The sequence below is a fragment of the Rhinoraja longicauda genome, chromosome 26 (assembly GCF_053455715.1).
Source record: "Rhinoraja longicauda isolate Sanriku21f chromosome 26, sRhiLon1.1, whole genome shotgun sequence".
Classification (NCBI taxonomy): Eukaryota; Metazoa; Chordata; class Chondrichthyes; order Rajiformes; family Arhynchobatidae; genus Rhinoraja; species Rhinoraja longicauda.
In genome coordinates, this window is record NC_135978.1 from 5,217,938 (window position 1) to 5,238,498 (window position 20,561).

Below are 20,561 nucleotides of genomic sequence, written 5' to 3' on the forward strand. Positions count from 1 at the left end.
AGATCAGCTAATACTACACATCAATGCAATCAGTTCAACTGAAGGGCAATAGGTAGAGCAAAGGGGAAGATACAGGGTGCAGACTACAGTTCTCAGCATTGTAGTGCATCAGTTCCAAGACAAAGTTAATAGACAATAGACAATAGGTGCAGGAGGAGGCCATTCGGCCCTTCGAGCCAGCACCGCCATTCAATGTGATCATGGCTGATCATTCTCAATCAGTACCACGTTCCTGCCTTCTCCCCATACCCCCTGACTCCGCTATCCTTAAGAGCTCTATCCAGTTCTCAATGGGGTAGAGGTGAATCGGCCAATACTCTGGCTGATGGAAGGGCCGTTCAGAAGCCTGATAACACCAGGGAAGAAGCTGTTCCTGAGTCTGGTGGTGCGCGCTTTCAAGCCACTGAACCTGTTGCCATGCGGAGGCAGGGAGAGGGAGAGGAAGGAATGACCAGGGTGTCGTGATTATGTCGGCTGCTTTTCCGAGGGAGCGTGAAGTGTAGATGGAGTCAATGGTGCAGTCTGATCTGTGTGATGGACTGGGCTACATCCACAACGCCCTGCAAAATGATAGTGCAACAAGTGAAGTTACCACTCATTACATTACACGTGTTCACCGGACACTGGTAAAAGCCGTTGACCTTTCTGGGATTGGACCCAGAATCATTCTGAAAGTTCACCATTGCAGTGTGCAGATATTTCTCAAAAGTTTCACCTCTGTTAACATTCCTGCGTGGACATTGTAGAGCAAGGGTTTTAGGACATCCTTGTGTGAGGCTGAGTGACTCAGGAAGAAAACTGCCGAGCTTCGAGGTACGTACGGCAGCTCAAAGCTTGCATTAACTTGAGGAAGGATCAAGCTGTCTGAATTGATGGAGTGAGTTATATTATCCACACAACATTAGACTGCCTTTTATAAAGGGCAGTTTTATAAAGGGCAGTTATTATAAAGCCTATTTCAGGAGAGAGTCAGATTTAGCTCTCGGGGCTAAAGGAATCGAGGGATATGGGGGAAAAAACAGGAACGGGGTACTGATTTTAGATGATCAGCCACGATCATATTGAATGGCGGTGCTGGCTCGAATACTCCTGCACCTATTTTCTATGTTCTATGTTTCTATCCTCACAATATTAGACTCTCTTTAATATCCACACAATAGACAATAGGTGCAGGAGTAGGCCATTCGGCCCTTCGAGCCAGCACCACCATTCAATGTGATCATGGCTGATCATTCTCAATCAGTACCCCGCTCCTGCCTTCTCCCCATACCCCCTGACTCCGCTATCCTTAAGAGCTCTATCTAGCTCTTAAACTGCCTTTTATATCCACACACTATCCACAATCTAAGCTCCCTCAATCCCTTTGAAATGAAGAAACAACCCCAGCTTGGTCCCTCTCTACTCTCTCTCTCCATAACTGGGTCTCCCGACCTGACAATATCAAACATTGTAGGAAATTCTGGAAGTTATAGGAAGGATGAGTAGTTTGTAAAATGTTTAACCCAGGAGCTTACAGATTGGGGAAGCGTAATGGGAAAAGAGCCGAACATAGCGAAGGGAATTTATGTTGGGAGAGGCAATAAATAGATTTAACATGGTACTTGGAATCCACAGCTAAGTTAAAATAAACATTAGGGGGTTGCAAACTAAACTGAGGGCAATAAAACTGATCGGGGAATAGTGACTTTTATTGCGCCCATTTGTTAGACAAGTGGGAGAGTGGTTTTCTAAATAACAGGGAACATAAAGTTAAAGATTTTAAAGATAACTTTAGTTTTGTTTTAGTTTGAAGATACAGTGCGGAAACAAGGACCTTTGGCCCAACGAATCCGTGCCGACTAAGGCTGCCCGGTAGCGCAGCGGTAGAGTTGCTGCCTTACAGGGCCAGAGACCCGGGTTCGATCCCGACCATGGGTGCTGTCTGAACGGAGTTTGTACGTTCTAGAAACATAGAAATAGGTGCAGGAGTAGGCCATTCGGCTCTTCCAGCCTGCACGGCCATTCAATATGATCATGGCTAATCATCCAACTCAGTATCCCGTACCTGCCTTCTCTCCATACCCCCTGATCCCTTTAGCCACAAGGGCCACATCTAACTCCCTCTTAAATATAGCCAATGAACTGGCCTCAACTACCTTCTGTGGCAGAGAATTCCACAGATTCACCACTCTCTGTGTGAAAAAAAACTTTCTCATCTCGGTCCTAAAAGACTTCCCCCTTATCCTTAAACTGTGACCCCTTGTTCTGGAAAACATCGGGAACAATCTTCCTGCATCTAGCCTGTCCAACCCCTTAAGAATTTTGTAAGTTTCTATAAGATCCCCCCTCAATCTTCTAAATTCCAGCGAATACAAGCCGAGTCTATCCAGTCTTTCTTCATATGAAAGTCCTGCCATCCCAGGAATCAATCTGGTGAACCTTCTCTGTACTCCCTCCCCGTGACCAGCATGGGTTTTCTCTGGTTGGGGTTTTAGTGCCTCCTTCGCCCCTGTAAATTTCCTCTGCTCCTAACGTTTATTAAATGCTGTGTGGGTAAGTGGGTCTTATAGTGGTGTAGATGATCCTACAGATGTCTAAACTGGAGCAGGAAGGATGACTTGTTTTGACTGCCGCAGGCAACTGTATACAAGCTTCAGTCTTCCTTTCCATCACTACTTGTTTTTTTACCTCCATATACAATAACCTGCCTTTGTATAGCGCCTTGTACGTCTGACTAGGACCAGCCCATCCTCAGTTTGTCACCTGTAAGGGAGCATTCTCAATGTGCTGCATTGGAACGCCAGTCCATGTCCCTGAAGACGTGGGTGGCACAGCGACGCAGCTGGTAGAGCCACTACCTCACGGAGCCAAAGACCTGGGTTCGATCCTGACCCCGGGTGCTGTCCGTGTGGAGTTTGCACGTTCTCCCTGTGACCGCGTGGGTTTCCTCCGGGTGCTCCGGTTTCCTCCCACACCCCAAAGACGTGAGGGGTTAATATGTTAATTGGCCTCTGTAAATTTTCCCCAGTGTGTATGATATGATACGATGCGATACGATCAAACTTCATTTATCCCAGAAGCGAAATTGATCTGCAGCGGGATAACATAGAACTAGTGTGAACGGGTTATCAATGGCCGGCATGGACTCGGTGGGCCGAAGGGCCAGTTTCCATGCTGCATCTTTCAATTAATCAAATAATGTTAGCTTAGCAGTGCTAAAGTGCTTAATATTTATGCTTTTTATAAATGTCTACGTGGAAGATGTTTAGGCCACAAGGAAACCACATATTGATGTTTACCATGAATGGTCATTTTATGCTTTGGACCTCAAAAGGATTTGTCCACTAGTAAAGTACCAGACTTCAAGGGAAGTTTTCAAGAGAGAGTTAGATTTAGCTCTTAGGGCTAAGGGAATCAAGGGAGATGGGGAAAAAGCCGGAACGGGGCACTGATTTAGGATGATCAGCCATGATCATATTGAATGGCGGTGCTGGCTCGTAGGGCCGAATGGCCTACTCCTGCACGGAGTATGTTCCTATGGATCTTATGTTCTATGTTCCTGTGGATTCGGTGGGCTGAAGGGCCTGGTTCCTTGCAGTATTTTTCAATCAATTCAATCAATCATGTATATAAATTCTAATGAGACATTGCGAGCACACGCATGCCCTTTGTACAAGGAGGTAACATCAGTATTTCACCTGAGTTTTTTTTTTCTCTGTGATCTTCTAGGGATGGAGATAGCCTGGTACCTGATGTACAAAGCCAAGTCTGTGACAGTGGTCGGAATGACCAAGGTCCCACTTCAGGAAGAGCTGGGGATGGACGTTGGCAGAGCCATAATGAAGTTAAGTTGACAAGTTTAAATCTACGCTGTCTGAAATGAGAACGGTTGGAAAGATCGTACATAATCAGCCGTAAGACCCAGTTCCAAAGAAAGTTCGAAGATAAAAGAAAGGCATGAGGAACTGCAGATGCTGGAATCCTGAGCAAAAATACAAACTGCTGGTAGAAGCTCAGCGGGTCATACGTCCATAGGTAGTAGAAGTAGGCCATTCGGCCCATCAAGCCTACTCCGCATTCAATCATGGTGGGTCGATCTTTCCCTCTCAACCCCATTCTTCTGCCTTCTCCCCATAACGCCTGACACCCGCACTAATCAAGAATCGATCTAACTCTGCCTTAAAAATATCCATTGACTTGGCCTCCACAGCCTTCAGCGGCAATGAATTCCGCAGATTCACCACCCTCTGACTAAAGAAATCCCTCCTCATCTCCTTTCAAAAGGTACGTCATGTTATTCTGAGGCTGTGCCCTCTGCTCCCAGACTCTCCCACTAGTGGAAACATCCTCTCCACATCCACTCTATCCGGGCCTTTCGCTAATTGGCTGAGGCAGCGTGCGGTCGAATTGAACAGTCGATGTTTGCAGAGTCTCGAGTCGAAACGTTATCTGCCCATTCCTCCCACACAGGCTGCCTGACCTGCTGCGTTCCTCCAGCAGTCTTTTCTTCTGCTAAAAAAATAAGAGAGAATCTGCAAATATGGGGAATCAGAAACAAGAACAGAATATTCAAGGGGTGGCATGGCGGCTCACTGGTAGCGTTGCTGCTTTACAGCGGCAGAGACCCCGGTTCGATCCTGACTACGGGTGCTGTCTGTACGGAGTTTGTACGTTCTCCCCGTGACCTGCGTGGGTTTTCTCCGGGTGCTCCGGCTTCCTCCCACACTCCAAAGACGTACAGGTTTGTCGGTTAATTGGCATTGGTAAAATTGGAAATTGTCCCGAGTGTGGGGTTTAGTGCTAGTGTGCGTGGATCGCTGGTCGGCGCGGACTCGGTTGGCCGAATGGTCTGTTTCTGCGTACTAAACTAAACTACATTACAATTCAAGAAATGCTCAACAGATTGAAGGATCTTTGAGCTTTTTAACTCTGTTTCTCATTCTACAAACGCTGCCCGACTGGCTGAGTGTTTCCAACACTTTCTGTTTTTATTTCTGAAGGACACCACTTCTTTGGATTCAAAATTTTTTGCCGGCCTTTTGCTCTGATGAAGGCTCCAGTCCCGAAACGTCACCTGTCCATGTTCTCCAGGGATGCGGCCTAGGGTTGCCAACTGTCCCATATTAGCCGGGACATCCCATATTTTGGGCTAAATTGGTTTGTCCCGTAAGGGACCTCCCTTGCCCCGTATTAGGCCCGAGGGCCACTGTAGGCCCGGACACTGTAGTCCCGGACAGTTTAGGCCCGGAGGCCCTGGCGCCGCCTAACAGAGGTTGCGTGGTAACCCGCCTCACGGCCCTGGTGGCCGTCATTGGTGGAGCGGGAGCACGTGGCCGCTGGCTGGGTGAGGCCACGTGGGGCGCGGGGCGGTGACGTCACCTTTTGTCCCTTACGTGGGAGTGAGATTGTTGGCAACCCTAATGCTGCCTGACCCGCTGAGTCACTCCGGCACTTTGTGTCTTTCCTTGGTATCTCCAGCATCTGCGGTTCCCAGTTTCTAACTTTTGCTTATCCGTACTTATCTTTAAATAAGCGACAGAATATTTTAATATGTATTCTGTTGCTGTTCAAGAAAAGCGCTGAAGCTTGCTTTTGTCGTCCTCGGCTTTTAATCGTTAATGTATGCCTGCACTACTACCTCTGAGCTCATTAGACTTAATTGTGAACTTGATCTTGTTTCTAATTGGAAATCCTTAATGTTACAGAAGTTTGAAGATGAAAATGTGAAGTTTTTCATGGAAAGTAGTGTGATGGAATTCACGGGACAGAATAGATTGGTAAACTTAATGAATAATTAATTGATCATTTCAATGCATATTTATTGTTCAATCTTGGAGCCAATTTTTGTAACTTACATCAATAACTTTTCATGTATTTGCAGTTGGGAGCAGTTGTGCTTGAAGATGGAAGAGTTATTCCAGCAGAAATATGTGTCGTGGGAATAGGTATAAGGTTATATATTTTTAACTGGATGGTTAATCATTGAACATAGAACAGGCCCTTTAGCCCACAATGTCTGTACCGCCTATCCCATCTGTATGCGCACAGAGGCATAGATCGGGTAGACACACAGTCTCTTGCCCAGAGAAGGCGAATCGAGAACCAGAGGACATAGGTTTAAGGTGAGAAAAATAGAAACATAGAAAATAGGTGCAGGAGGAGGCCATTCAGCCCTTCGAGCCAGCAACGCCAATCATTGTAATCATGGCTGACCTTCCACAATCAATAACCTGTGCCTGCCTTCTTCCCATATCCCTTGATTCCACTAGCCCCTAGAACTCTATCTAACTCTCTCTTAAATCCATCCAGTGAATTGGCCTCCACTGCCCTCTGTGGCAGAGAATTCCACAAATTCACAACTCTCTGGGTGAAAAAGTTCCTTCTCCAACGGGGGAAAGATTTAATAGGAATCTGAGGGGCAACTTTTTCACGCAAAGGGTTGTGGGTACATGGAACGAGCTGCCGGAGGAGGTAGTTGAGGCAGGGACTATCGCAACGTTTAAGAATCATTTTGACTGGTACATGGATAGGACAGGTTTAGGTGGGTATGGGCCAAAGGCAGGCAGGTGAGACTAGTGTAGATGGAATATGTTGGGCAGTGTGGGCAAGTTGGGCCGAAGGGCATGTTTCAACACGGGCACCTTTGGACCAACTTGCCCACCCCGACCAACATGTCCCATCTACACTACTCCCTCCTGCCCACACTCGACCCATAACCCTCTAAACCCTATCCATATACCTGCCAAATGTCTCCTGAATGTTATAATGATACATATATAATAACTTGATAAACTCAGCTCGTTCCATGCTCCCACCACCATTTGTGTACAGAAAGTTACCCCTCGGGTTACTATTAAATCTTTCCCCCCTCATCTTAAACCTATGTTATCTGGATCTCAATTCCCCCGCTGAGGAAACAGGTCCTTCGGCTCACCGAGTCCGCACCGACCGGTGACCACACTGTACATTAGCACTATCCTGCAAACTAGGGACAATTTACATTTTTTTGCCGAAGCTCCTCAATTTCCCCTACTCTGGGCAAGAGACTGCATTTACCCGATCTATTCCTCTGAAGATTTTGTACACCTCTTTAATATCACCCCTCATCCTTCTGCGCTCTAAAGAATAAAATCGTTTTCTAGTAAAGGATTGGCATGATGGTATAGCAGTAGAGTTGTGCCTTATGGCACCAGGCATCCGGGTTCCATCCCGACTACAGGCGCTGTCTGTACGGAGTTTGTACGTTCTCCCCGTGACCTGCGTGGGTTTTCTCCGAGATCTTCGGTTTCCTCCCACGCTCCAAAGACGTACTGGTTTGTAGGTAAACTGGCTTAGCTCAAATGTAAATTGTCCCCAGTGTGCGTAGGATAGTGTTAGTGTGCGGGGATTGCTGGTCAGCGCGGACTCAGTGGACCGAAGGGCCTGTTTCCACGCTGGATCTGTAAACTAGACTGATATAACTGTTTATTTTCCTTGTACAGTCTTCCTTACATAGTCTTTTATCTCTTGCATAAACTACCTGTGACGGTGTGGACAGGAGTGATCCCTGCAACAAGCTTCCTTCTAAACAGTGGTGTCAAAATGGATGCGAACAGACAGGTCATTGTTAATAAGGTAGAAATTATTCTCTTGAGTACCACAGCTTCACTGCTTTAAAGGATATCCTTCACCCACGCTCTTTCATGTTTTATGTAACAAATTTTCCTCCTTGTTTCCATTCTTCCATTTTTCCCCTCACCACTTGGCTGCAAGCCAATCCAAATTCTCAATCTTTAAGAATAAGGGGTAGGCCATTTAAGACTGAGATGAGGAAAAACTTTTTTCACCCAGAGAGTTGTGAATCTGTGGAATTCGCTGCCACAGAAGGCAGCGGAGGCCAATTCACTGGATGTTTTCAGGAGAGAGTTAGATTTAGCTCTTAGGGCTAACGGAATCAAGGGATACGGGGAGAAAGTCGGAACGGGGTATTGCTTTTGGATGATCTGCCATGACCATATTCAAATGGTGGTGCTGGCTCGGAGGGCCGAATGGCCTACTCCTGCACCTATTTTCTATGCTTCTATGTTTCTAATCAGAGGATACACACCTGTATCTGTATCTTTCAATCATAGAGCCATTGTCTCATAGAGTCAAACAGCGTGGAAACAGGCCCTGCGGCCCAATATGCCCACACCGACCAACATGCCCCATCTACACTAGTCCCACCTGCCCACACCGACCAACATGCCCCATCTACACTAGTCCCACCTGCCCACACCGACCAACATGCCCCATCTACACTAGTCCCACTTGCCCACACCGACCAACATGCCCCATCTACACTAGTTCCACTTGCCTGCCTTTAGTCCATATCCCTCTAAACCTGTCCTGGCAGCACCACCATTCAATGTGATCATGGCTGATCATTCTCAATCAGTACCCCGATCCTGCCTTCTCCCCATACCCCCATACTATCTAGCTCTCTCTTGAATGCATTCAAAGAATTAGCCTCCACTGCCTTCTGAGGCAGAGAATTCCACAGACTTACAACTCTCTGACTGAAAAAGTTTTTCCTCATCTCCGTTCTAAATGGCCTACCCCTTATTCTTAAACTGTAGCCCCTGGTTCTGGACTCCTCCAACATTGGGAACATGTTTCTTGCCTCTAACATGTCCAACCCCTAAATAATCTTATAATGGACAAAAAGGTGCCGATAAGAGGAGCAGATGAATGATTTCCATTGCATACTTTCTAGGATGATCTAGGATAAATTTAACATTCCCAGCAAGGATCTAGTGCTGGGCGATGGTAGTTCTACAGCACGTACACTGAAGTACGACCCAACACAAGGAATGCTGAAACTCTGAAGTGACCACAAGGCACAGGAGCATAACCAGGCCATTCGGCCCATCGAGTCTACTCCACCATTCAATCATGGCTGATCTATCTTTACCTCACAACCCCATTCTCCTGTCTTCTCCCCGTAACCTCTGACACCCGTACTAATCAAGAATCTGTCAATCTCTGCCTTAAAAATACCCATTAACTTGGCCTCCACAGATTCACTTCTCTTTGGCTAAAGAAATTCCTCCTCATCTCCATTCTAAAGGTGCATCCTGTTATTCCGAAGGTGTGCCCTCTGGTCCTAGACTCTCCCACTAGTGGAAACATACTCTCCACATCCACTCTGTCTTGGCCTTTCGTTATTCGGTAAGTTTCAATGAGATCCCTCCCGCCTGTCGATGTGCTAACAACCCTGTCGTTAGTACATCTTCCCCACCCTCACCCCCCTCATCCTCCTAAACTCCAGTGAACACAGACCCAGAGCTCAAATGCTCCTCCTACATTCATCCAATTATCCCTGAGATCATTCTCATAACCCTGAAGTGCCATCCTTCAATGGTGCTTGAAACTTGGCAGCTTTCTAATTCATTAACAACGTGCCAGGTCGCACCTGCCCTGAGCACTTTGTAAAATGAATTATGTCAATGAGGGTATAATTATCCTCAGAGCTGCTGAGTATTTGGCTAGTAACGAATGTAACCTCATCAGATTATCAATAAGGACCTGTTCTGCCCATCTACACTTGCATGTAAGCACGTGAGTGGAACATGCAGAGCAAAACGTGTTCTCTGCTGGAAATGCATGTTGAACAATAAACATAAAGTCTTAAGATTAGATTATATTACATTATATTATATTGTATTTTATTACATATTATATTATATTGTATTTTATTACATTATATTACATTATTTCATATTATATTATATTATGTTATATTATGTTGTATTATATTATATTTTATTACATTATATTATATTATATTGTATTTTATTACATTATATTATATTATAGAAATATAGAAACATAGACAATAAGTGCAGGAGGAGGCCATTCGGCCCTTCGAGCCAGCACCGCCATTCATTGTGATCATGGCTGATCGTCCTCAATCAATACCCAGTGCCTGCCTTCTCCCCATATCCCTTGATTCCACTAGCCCCTAGAGCGCTATCTAAATCTCTCTTAAATCCATCCAATGATTTGGCCTCCACTGCCCTCTGTGGCAGAGAATTCCACAAATTCACAACTCTCTGGGAAAAAAAGTTTTTTCTCACCTCAGTTTTAAATGGCCTCCCCTTTATTGTAAGACTGTGGTCCCTGGTTCTGGACTCACCCAACATTGGGAACATTTTTCCTGCATCTAGCTTGTCCAGTCCTTTTATATTTTATATTATATTTTATTACATTATGTTATGTTATATTTTATTATATTATATTATATTATATTATATTATATTACATTATATTATATTTTATTTTATTATATTATATTATATATTTTATTACATTATATTATACTATAATTTATTTTATTACATTAGATTATATTATATTGTATTATATTACATGTTAATGTACGGGGATCGCTGGGCGGCACGGACTTGGAGGGCCGAAAAGGCCTGTTTCCGGCTGTATATATATGATATGATATATTATATTTCATTACATTATATTACATTATACGATATGATATGATATTATATTTTATTACATTATATTATATTATATTTTATTACATTATATTATATTACATTATATGATATCAAGTCAAGTCAAGTCAATTTTATTTATATAGCACATTTAAAAACAACCCACATTGACCAAAGTGCTGTACATCTGATTAGGTGCTAAGGAAAAAATGAAACATACAATAGCACACAAACATAACAGCACATACAAAACAGTTCACAGCGCCTCCTCAATGGGCCTCAAACGCTAGGGAGTAGAAATAGGTTTTGAGCCTGGACTTAAAGGAGTCGATGGAGGGGGCAGTTCTGATGGGGAGAGGGATGCTGTTCCACAGTCTAGGAGCTGCAACCGCAAAAGCGCGGTCACCCCTGAGCTTAAGCCTAGACCGGGGGATAGTGAGTAGCCCCAAGTCGGCCGACCTGAGGGACCTGGAGTTAGAGAGGTGGGTTAGAAGATTTTTGATGTAGGGGGGGGAATGTCCATTTAGTGCTTTATATTTGAAGAGGAGGAGCTTGAAGTTGATTCTGTACCGTACAGGGAGCCAGTGGAGAGAGGCCAGAATCGGCGTGATGTGGTCCCTTTTACGGGTACATGTCAGGAGTCTCGCTGCGGCGTTTTGGACCAGTTGCAGGCGGGACAGGGAAGATTGGCTGATCCCAGTGTATAGGGAGTTGCAGTAGTCTAGGCGGGAGGAAATGAAAGCGTGAATGATTTTTTCAGTGTCGTCGAATTGGAGGATATGATATTGGAGGATATTGGAGGATATGATATTATATATTATATTATATTATATTATATTATATTATATTATATTATATTATATTATATTATATATATTATATTATATTATATATTATATTTTATTACATAATTATATTATATTTTATTACATTATATTACATTACATTATATGATATGATATTATATATTATATTTTATTACATGATATTATATTACATTATATTATATTTTATTACATGATATTATATTACATTATATGATATATTATATATTATATTTTATTATATTATATTACATTATATTACATTATATTATATTATATTTTATTACATTATATTATATTACATTATACAATATTATATGATATGATATTATATTATAATTAAACATAATTAATGTCAAACGTGTGCAGCTGTTCCTGCTTATGTTATATCCTGAGTATGAATTGTCATCCTCGATGTAACTCAAGGCCATTAATTCTAAACTCTGAGGGCCCAGATCTCCATCTTGTAATTGAAATGAAATGCTCTGCGGTTAAAATTGCAACACATCTTATTGTAGCCCTTGAGCCGAGTTTCATTCACTGAACATTCACTGCTGTGTTTCGTATGGTAACATTTCAGTGGAACAAGAGTCCTTACGAAATTATGAAAGCTGGTTGTATTATATGAGGTATTAAGGGAAATGTGAATGCTGCACAAAATCAACTGCATTGTATCTTGTAGACTTAAGGAATTGCAGTCTGATCAGTCTGAAGAAGGGTCTAGACCCGAAACACCACCCATTCCTTCTCGCCCGAGATGCTGCCTGACCCACTGAGTTACTCCAGCATTTTGTGTCTACCTAAGGAACTGTAGATGCCGGAATCTTGCGTAAAGTACAAAGTACTGGAGTAACTGTGGAATTGTAGAATCTGTAGAATTCATTGCCATAGACGGCAGTGGAGGCCAAGTCATTGGGTATTTTTAAAGCTGAGATTTAGTTTATTAGTTTATCGTCACGTGTACCGAGGTACAGTGAAAAGCTTTTGTTACGTGCTAACCAGTCAGTGGAAAGACCGTACATGATTACAATCCAGCCGCCCACAGGTTGACAGGTGCTTAGGGTGTCAAAGGTTATGGAGAGAAGAAAGCTTATGGAGATGAGATGGAAAGATAGATCAGGCACGATTGAATGGTGGGGTAGACTTGATGGGCCGAATGGTCTAATTCTGCTCCTCTGACTAACAAACTTAAAACTTACCTCTGGAGGATAGGCACAAAAAGCTGGAGTAACTCAGCGGGACAGGCAGCATCTCTGGAGAGAAGGAATGGGTGACGTTTCGGGTCGAGACCCTTCTATGTCCCACTGAGTTACTCCAGCTTCTTCGCTTTAAACCAGCATCCTACATATAATCTCTGGGCGACATGGATAGGTGACGAGTCAGACTCGGTCTGAAAAATTGGTCCTGGCCTACAACATTGCCTGCCCATGTTGTCCACAGATACTGCCTGACCCGCTGAGTTGCCCCGGCACTTTGCGTCCGACCTTGCACACCGTGACAGGTTTACGATATTGCTGGGAACTGGGACCGTGCTTGTTCTGATCTGTCTGCCGTTGGCACTTTGTTTCAGAACATGGAGACCAATATATCCAGAGTGTTCGCAGCCGGAGATGCGGTCACCTTTCCGCTACCGTTGAGAGACAACAAATACGTGACCATCCACCACTGGCAAGTAGCCCACTCACACGGTAAGCCCAGGTGGCCATTTGGGAAACATGGCTGTGCAAACAGTAACGAGCAGTGAAAACCTTACCTGCTTATTTCTTATTTGTTGCAACGTTAGCAAATACGTAAACGCGGCTGTCTTCTTCTCGCACTGAAGGTCACGTGGCCGCGTTGAACATGCTGAAGAAGAAGGCCACCTACCACTCCGTGCCTTACTTCTGGACGACCATGTCAAAAAACAGCATTCGATACGCAGGTAACCACGGAGTAAGGGAATGCGTCAGTGTGGGGAAGGAACTGCAGATGCTGCTTTACACCGAAGAAAGCCACAAAGTGCTGGAGTAACTCAGCGGGGCAGGCAGCATCTCTGGAGAGAAGGAATGGGTGGCATTTCGAATCCAGACCCTTCTTCAGACTGAAAGTCATGGGAAAGGGAAAACGAGTGGGGATAAATGGGTCCCTTTCAGAATGGCAGGCAGTGACTAGTGGGGTACCGCAAGGCTCCGTGCTGGGACCGCAGCTATTTACAATATACATTAATAACTTGGATGAAGGGATTAAAAGTAACATTAGCAAATTTGCAGATGACACAAAGCTGGGTGGCAGTGTGAACTGTGAGGAAGATGCTACGAGGTTGCAGGGTGACTTGGACAGGTTGTGTGAGTGGGCAGATGCAGTTTAATGTGGATAAGTGTGAGGTTATCCACTTTGGTGGTAAGAATAGGAAGGCAGATTATTATCTGAATGGTGTCAAGTTAGGAAAAGGGGACGTACAACGTGATCTGGGTGTCTTAGTACATCAGTCACTGAAAGGAAGCATGCAGGTACAGCAGGCAGTGAAGAAAGCCAATGGAATGTTGGCCTTCACAACAAGAGTTAAGTATAGGAGCAAAGAGGTCCTTCTACAGTTGTACAGGGCGCTAGTGAGACCGTACCTGGTGTACTGTGTGCAGTTTTGGTTTCCAAATTTGAGGAAGGATATTATTGCTATTGAGGGCGTGCAGCGTAGGTTTACTAGGTTAATTCCCGGAATGGCGGGACTAGCATATGTTGAAAGACTGGAGCGACTAGGCTTGTATACACTGGAATTTAGAAGGATGAGAGGGGATCTTATTGAAACATATAAGATTATTAAGGGGTTGGACACGTTAGAGGCAGGAAACATGTTCCCAATGTTGGGGGAGTCCAGAACCAGAGGCCACAGTTTAAGAATAAGGGGTAGGCCATTTAGAACGGAGATGAGGAAAAACTTTTTCAGTCAGAGAGTTGTAAATCTGTGGAATTCTCTGCCTCAGAAGGCAGTGGAGGCCAGTTCTCTGAATGCTTTTTAGAGAGAGCTAGATACTCTTAAGGATAGCGGAGTCAGGGGGTATGGGGAGAAGGCAGGAACGGGGTACTGATTGAGAATGATCTGCCATGATCACATTGAATGTTGGTGCTGGCTCGAAGGGCCGAATGGCCTACTCCACCTATTGTCTATTGAGAGATGTAGGCGTTGTTACAGAGAGGGACGCAGAGCAAATGAATGAAAGATACCCAAAAAAGTAAAAATGATAAAGGAAACAGGCCATTGTTAACTGCAGCTTGGTGAGAACAAAAAGCTGGTGTGACTTGGGTGGGGGGAGGGATGGAGAGAGAGGAAATGCAGGCAAAATTGGTGTGGGGATACGCACCCGAACGCATTTGGCTTATTTCCGTCCAGTTCCACAAGCCCCGTTCAGCATGGAAAAAGTAACTTAAAACCATACACAACGTGATTGGGTTCCTCTGTCACCTTTCCCATCCGCCCGAGATTTCGCTGGTCTGCTATCAGTGTGAAGAAACAAGCAACTGTAGATGCTGGTTTACACCAAAGATGGACACAAAGTGCTGGGGTAACTCAGTGGGTCAGGCTGCACCTGCAGCAAAGAACAGCAGATGCTGGTTTAGATCGACGGTGGACACGAAGATGGGGTCAGGCAGCATCTCTGGAGAAAAAGGGCGGGTGACGTTTTGGGTCGGGACCCATCTACAGGTTATGTAATAGTGTCAGCTGATGCTGTCCGGCAATCTCCCTCTTCCTTGACGTGGAGTTAGGGCAGACCCGATGGACACATGAAAGAGGCCCTTCAGCCCATTACACCAATGCCAACCCATTTAAATTTATTCTGCACACATTCCCATTAACAGCTTTTCACCCCATTGACAATGCAAACTTGGAATCCCTGTGGAGTTGACGTTATTTTGCGCCTTTCAAAACTCAACCATTTAATTGCTCGACTGATACAGAGAATTTCTTCCGTGTGCTCTTGTATCTGAATGAGTTCTGGCCTCTGGGGATGCATGTTTTTGAAGGTGTGACAATATCATCTTTCACCTCGCGCCTGCACTAAACCGTGCCTAATAATATTCTGTGTAGGGGAAACGCAGGAAATGGTAGAAAAACACAGACGTCAGTGGAGTTGGCAGCAGATGGCTGATGAAGGTTGCTGCCAAGAAATGTTAGACGATAGTTTACGATTTGTGTCTAGCTTAGAGATACAGTGTGGAAACAGGCCCTTTGGTCCGTGCCGACCCGCGATAATCCATGCACTCGTTGTACCCTTCACACGAGGGACAATTTACAGATGCCAATTAACCTCCAGACCTGCACGTGTTTGGAGTGTGGGAGGAAACCAGAGCACCCAGAGAAAACCCACGCAGGTCACAGGGAGAACGGACAAACTCCGTACAGACAGCACCCGTAGTCAGGAACGAACCTGGGTCCCTGGCGCTGTGAGGCAGCAACTCTACCGCTGCGCCACCAATGGAGACATAGGGCATGAAATAGGCCTTTCTGCCCACTGAGTCGGTGCCAACCCATTAATCAGAAGGCAGTGGAGGCCAAGTCTCTGAATGCATTCAAGAGAGAGCTAGATAGAGCTCTTAAGAATAGCGGAGTCAGGGGTATGGGGAGAGGGCAGGAACGGGGTACTGATTGAGAATGATCAGCCATGATCACATTGAATGGCGGTGCTGGCTCGAAGGGCCGAAAGGCCTCCTCCTGCACCTATTGTCTATTGTCTATTAATCCTATTTCATTTCCCGCACATTCCCATTAACTGCTATTCACCTCCACACGAGGGGAAATCTACAGTGGCCAATTAATCTACCAACTTGCATATTTTGGGGCTACTTGATCCATATCCATATTCCCTGCATATCCATGTGCCTCTTAAATGCCACTATCGTATCTGCCTCCACCATCACTCCTGGCAATGCGTTCCAGGTACCCACCTTCCTCTGTGCGAGAAAAAAACTTGCCTCGTACATCTTCAGCTTTTGCTGCTATCGCCTTAAAGTTATGCCCTCGAGACTTTGACAGTTCATTCTTGGGGAAAAGGTTCTGACTGTGCATCCTGTCATAATTTTATATACTTTATGGCCCTTGTGGCTAAAGGGATCAGGGGGTATGGAGAGAATAGAAGGCAGGTACAGGATACTGAGTTGGATGATCAGCCATGATCATATTGAATGGCGGTGCAGGCTCGAATGGCCTATTCCTGCACCTATTTTCTATGTTTCTATGTTTTCTATGTTTCTATACCTCTAATAGGTCTCCCCCCAGCCTCTGACGCTCCAGACAAAACAATCCAAGTTTGTCCTACCTTTTCGCAAAGCTAATGCCCTCTAATCCAGGCGGCATTCTGGCAAATGTCTTCTGCACCCTCGCCAAATTGACCAAAACTACGCACAATGCTCTGAATACGGCCGAACCAAAGGGCAGCACGGTGGCGCAGCGGTAGAGTTGCTGCCTCACAGCGCCAGAGACCCGGGTTCGATCCTGACCAAGGGCTGCTGTCTATATGGAGGTTATACCTTCTTCCTGTGGCCGCGTGGGTTTTCTCCGGGTGCTCCGGTTTCCTCCCACACCCCAAAGACGTGCAGGTTTGTAGGTTAAATGGCATCAGTGAAAAGATTTGGTAAAGCTTAGAACTAGTGTGAACCGGTGATCGATGGTCGGCGTGGACCCGATGGGCTGAAAGGTCTGTTTCCACACTGTGTAAGAAGTAGCTGCAGATGCTGGTTTACACCACAGATGGGCTATTTTCCAAATGGGGTGAGAATTCAGAAGTGCTGGTGCAGGATTCCCAGAAAGTTAATTTGCAACTTGAATTGGTAGCAAGGAAGGCGAATGCAATGCTAGGATTTATTTTGGGAGACTAGAATATATAAACAGAGGTTATAAGGCACTGGTCAGACTGCATTTGGTGTATTGTGAGCAGTTTTGGGCCCCTTATCTGAGGAAGGATGTGCTGGCACTGGAGAAGGTCCAGAGGAGGTTTACGAGAATGAACCCAGGAATAATTGGGTTAACATATGATGAGCGTTTGACAGCACTGGGCCTGTACTCGCTGGAGTTTAGAAGGATAAGGAGGGACTTCATTGAAACTTACGGAATAATGAAAGGCCAAGATAGTGTGAATGAGGAGAGAATGTTTCCACTTGTGGGAGAGTCTAGGACCGGAGGCCAAAGCCTCAGAATAAAAAGACGCACCTTTGGAAAGGAGATGGGGAGGAATTTCTTTTGTCAGAGGGTGGTGAATCTGTGGAATTCATTGCCACAGACGGCTGTAGAGGCCAAGTCAATGGATATTTTTAAGGCAGAGATTGACAGATTCTTGATTAGTACGGGTGTCAGGGGTTATGGGGAGAAGGCAGGAGAATGGGGTTGAGAGGGAGAGATAGATCAGCCATGATCAAGTGGTAGAGCAGATTTGATGGGCCAAATAGCCCAATTCTGCTCCTCGAACTTATGAACATGAAAATGCCAGAGTTACTCCAGCATTTTGTATCTGTTTCCACGCTGTATCTCTAATCCAAAATAAATATTGAAAATCTAGTTTGTAACTTTGCACCAGCACATAAATACAGCATTGTACGAGGCCAGGAACTCCAACTGAGTATTTAGTTCTCCTTCAAATGACTGTTTTGTTTTCTGCCAGGCTATGGAGTTGGTTTTGAAGAAGTCATCATTCATGGCGACCTTGATGAACTGACATTTGTCGCTTTCTACATCAAGTAGGTGTTGACTGAGAACCAACTCAGAGTGTACTTTCTCTACATTCTAAAGGACTGAAATTATGAGGCGTATAATTTATAATATTCTGTTTCCATTTCCAGAGGCAACAATGTCATTGGGGTTTGCAGTCTGAACTATGATCCTGCTGTTTCCCAAGTGGCAGAGGTGCTATCTTTGGGAAAGACCATATCAAAGGAGGAAGCAAGGTTTGTCATACCTACTGTGAGACCTGAGACCAATGTTATCTTCCTGAAGTTGAATGAAAAACATAGCTGTCATAATTTCTCTCCACTTTCTAAAGGTTTGACATTCAGTTGACTTTAGTTTATTTGGATTTAGTGTACTGAGTGAGGTACAGTGAAAAGCTTTTGTGCTCACCAGTCAGCAGACAGTACATGATCACAATCGAACCACGTACAACGTACAGATACATGATAAGGGAATAATGTTTGGTGCAAGGTAAAGCCAGCAAAGTCCGATCAAGGATAGTCCAAGGGTCACCAAAGATTACGTTGCCTTAGTTGCCTGAGTTACCCTCTTCAACGGGTAGTCCATAGAGCTCGGAGGACCATCGGAACACAGCTATCAGCCTTGGAGGGCATCTACAACACACAATGTCTCAGAAAAGCCACCAGCATCCACAAAGACTCTTCACACCTCTGCAACAGTCTGTTCGAACTCCTTCCATCGGGCAGACGATACAAGGCCTTCTACGCCCGCACCTCCAGACTCAGGAACAGCTTCATCCCCAGGGCCATAGCTGCTATGAACCGGTCCTGCTGAGCCGGATGGTCACATCGCACAGTGATCCGGCACAGATCTACTTGCACTTTATTCTGTCTTAAAACTGTTACAATTTGTTTCGTTGGGTTGTTGTTTAAATTAATTAATTTATTGCATCGTATGGGAGGCGCATTCCCAATCTCGATGCACCCCTGTACAATGACAATAAAGAGATATTGTATTGTTGTTACAAAAAATATTTTATTAGGTTAGAGTAGGGCGGCTCGGTGGCGCAGCGGTAGAGTTGCTGCCTTGCAGCGCCAGAGACCCGGGTTCGATGCTGACCAAGGGGGCTGTCTGTACGGAATTTATACGTTCTCCCTGTGACCTGCGTGGGTTTTCTCCGGGTGCTCCGGTTTCCTCCCACATTTTGGAGACGTGCGGGTTTGTAGGTTAGTTCATTGGCTTCTGTAGATTGCCCCTAGTGTGTCGGATGGGATTAGTGTGTGGCTGATCTAAATGTGCAGGATGGAAGTGCAGATGCTGGTTTATACCGAAGATAGACATAAAATGCTAGAGTAACACAGCAGGGGCAGGCAGCATCTCTAGAGAGAAGGAATAAATAGGTGACGTTTCGGGTCGGACCCGTAGGTCAGACTTGGTGGGCCAAGCGGCCGGTATCCATGAGGCACCCTTCAATCAATTATTGGCAAGTCAATATCGTGTATAGTTTGTAATGTGGAATTGCAATTTCAAATCTGTATGTAAAACACGCCGCCAAGATTTTTGGCGACAGACACAAAATGATGGGGTGACTCAGTAGGACAGGACGCATCTCTGGAGAGGAGCAATGGGTCATTTCCTTCCCTCCAGAGATGCTGCCTGTCACGCTGAGTTGCTCCGGCATTTTATGTCTGTCTTCGGTGTAAACCGGCACCTGCAGTTCCTTCGACACCTTCCTGATTTGTGTTTGTTATCGTGTCATGAAGATCGAGGTTGGGGTGACTGAAGTGTTTATTTTTCCTGTCAACAGCTCGAAGGATAAGCCGTGGATTAAGAAGCTCTGATGGACTTGTCCACACTTGAAGCCAGTCTTTTTACAAAAACGATTTAACGGAGGTTTCTCAAAACTTAGCCGATCATTCTATTTGTTTTGCTAACCTTTTATTACAAGACATTTTATATTAACTGAGAGTACAGTCATTAATTTCCATGATCTAAATTTCATTTCCATCAATCTAGTTTCATCAACTATTTGTCTTTTTTTTTCTGTCCTGCTTAATAAACTGAAATGTATAGAGATTACGCTAATAAATGTGTTTCTGCAGTCATTCAGCGGAAATCTAGTCTTACTCCTGCAATTAGAACAGAGAACATACCAGTGCAGCTCAAGAACAGGCCCTTCGGCCCACAATGTCTGTGCTGAACATGATGCCAAGTTCCGAAGGTGGACACAAAAAGCTGGAGTAACTCAGCGGGTCGGGCAGCATCTCGGTAGAGAAGGAATGGGTGACGCTTCAGGTCGAGACCCTTCTTCAGACTGATGTCAGGGGAGGGGGCGGGCCAGGCTGGCCCGCCCCCTCCCCTGACATCAGTCTGAAGAAGGGTCTCGACCCGAAGCGTCACCCATTCCTTGCCACTCCCGGATAGTGCGCTTCCATTAGAAGGTGGTTTGGAGCCATCTTCCCCCATTGCTGCAGCCTTTCCGGTACAGATATTCACTACTGGGGAGGGAGTTTTGGACTTAACCTGGTGGTGTCGATAGGACAGCTTCTCCGTGGATTGTCACCTTGTGGTGGTGGAGAAGCTCGTCTGGTCCTGAGATCCTGAGAGCGATGGCGTCTGGGCCTACGCTCC

The 20,561-nt window shown here is 45.1% G+C and overlaps 1 protein-coding gene across 1 annotated transcript in view; it reads left to right on the forward strand.

Annotated features, from left to right (window-relative positions):
- Positions 1–19,900, forward strand: part of LOC144606262 (apoptosis-inducing factor 3-like) — a 46,007-nt gene extending 26,107 nt beyond the window's left edge. Inside the window, exons 9-17 of the mRNA XM_078422186.1 lie at positions 3,709–3,822; positions 5,683–5,756; positions 5,861–5,924; positions 7,517–7,593; positions 12,846–12,963; positions 13,098–13,196; positions 17,905–17,980; positions 18,083–18,187; positions 19,738–19,900. Of these exons, the coding sequence (XP_078278312.1) occupies positions 3,709–3,822; positions 5,683–5,756; positions 5,861–5,924; positions 7,517–7,593; positions 12,846–12,963; positions 13,098–13,196; positions 17,905–17,980; positions 18,083–18,187; positions 19,738–19,771 (761 nt within the window). The 3' untranslated portion in view covers positions 19,772–19,900. The remainder of the gene's footprint in view (positions 1–3,708; positions 3,823–5,682; positions 5,757–5,860; positions 5,925–7,516; positions 7,594–12,845; positions 12,964–13,097; positions 13,197–17,904; positions 17,981–18,082; positions 18,188–19,737) is intronic.
- The last annotated feature ends 661 nt before the right edge of the window (positions 19,901–20,561 follow it).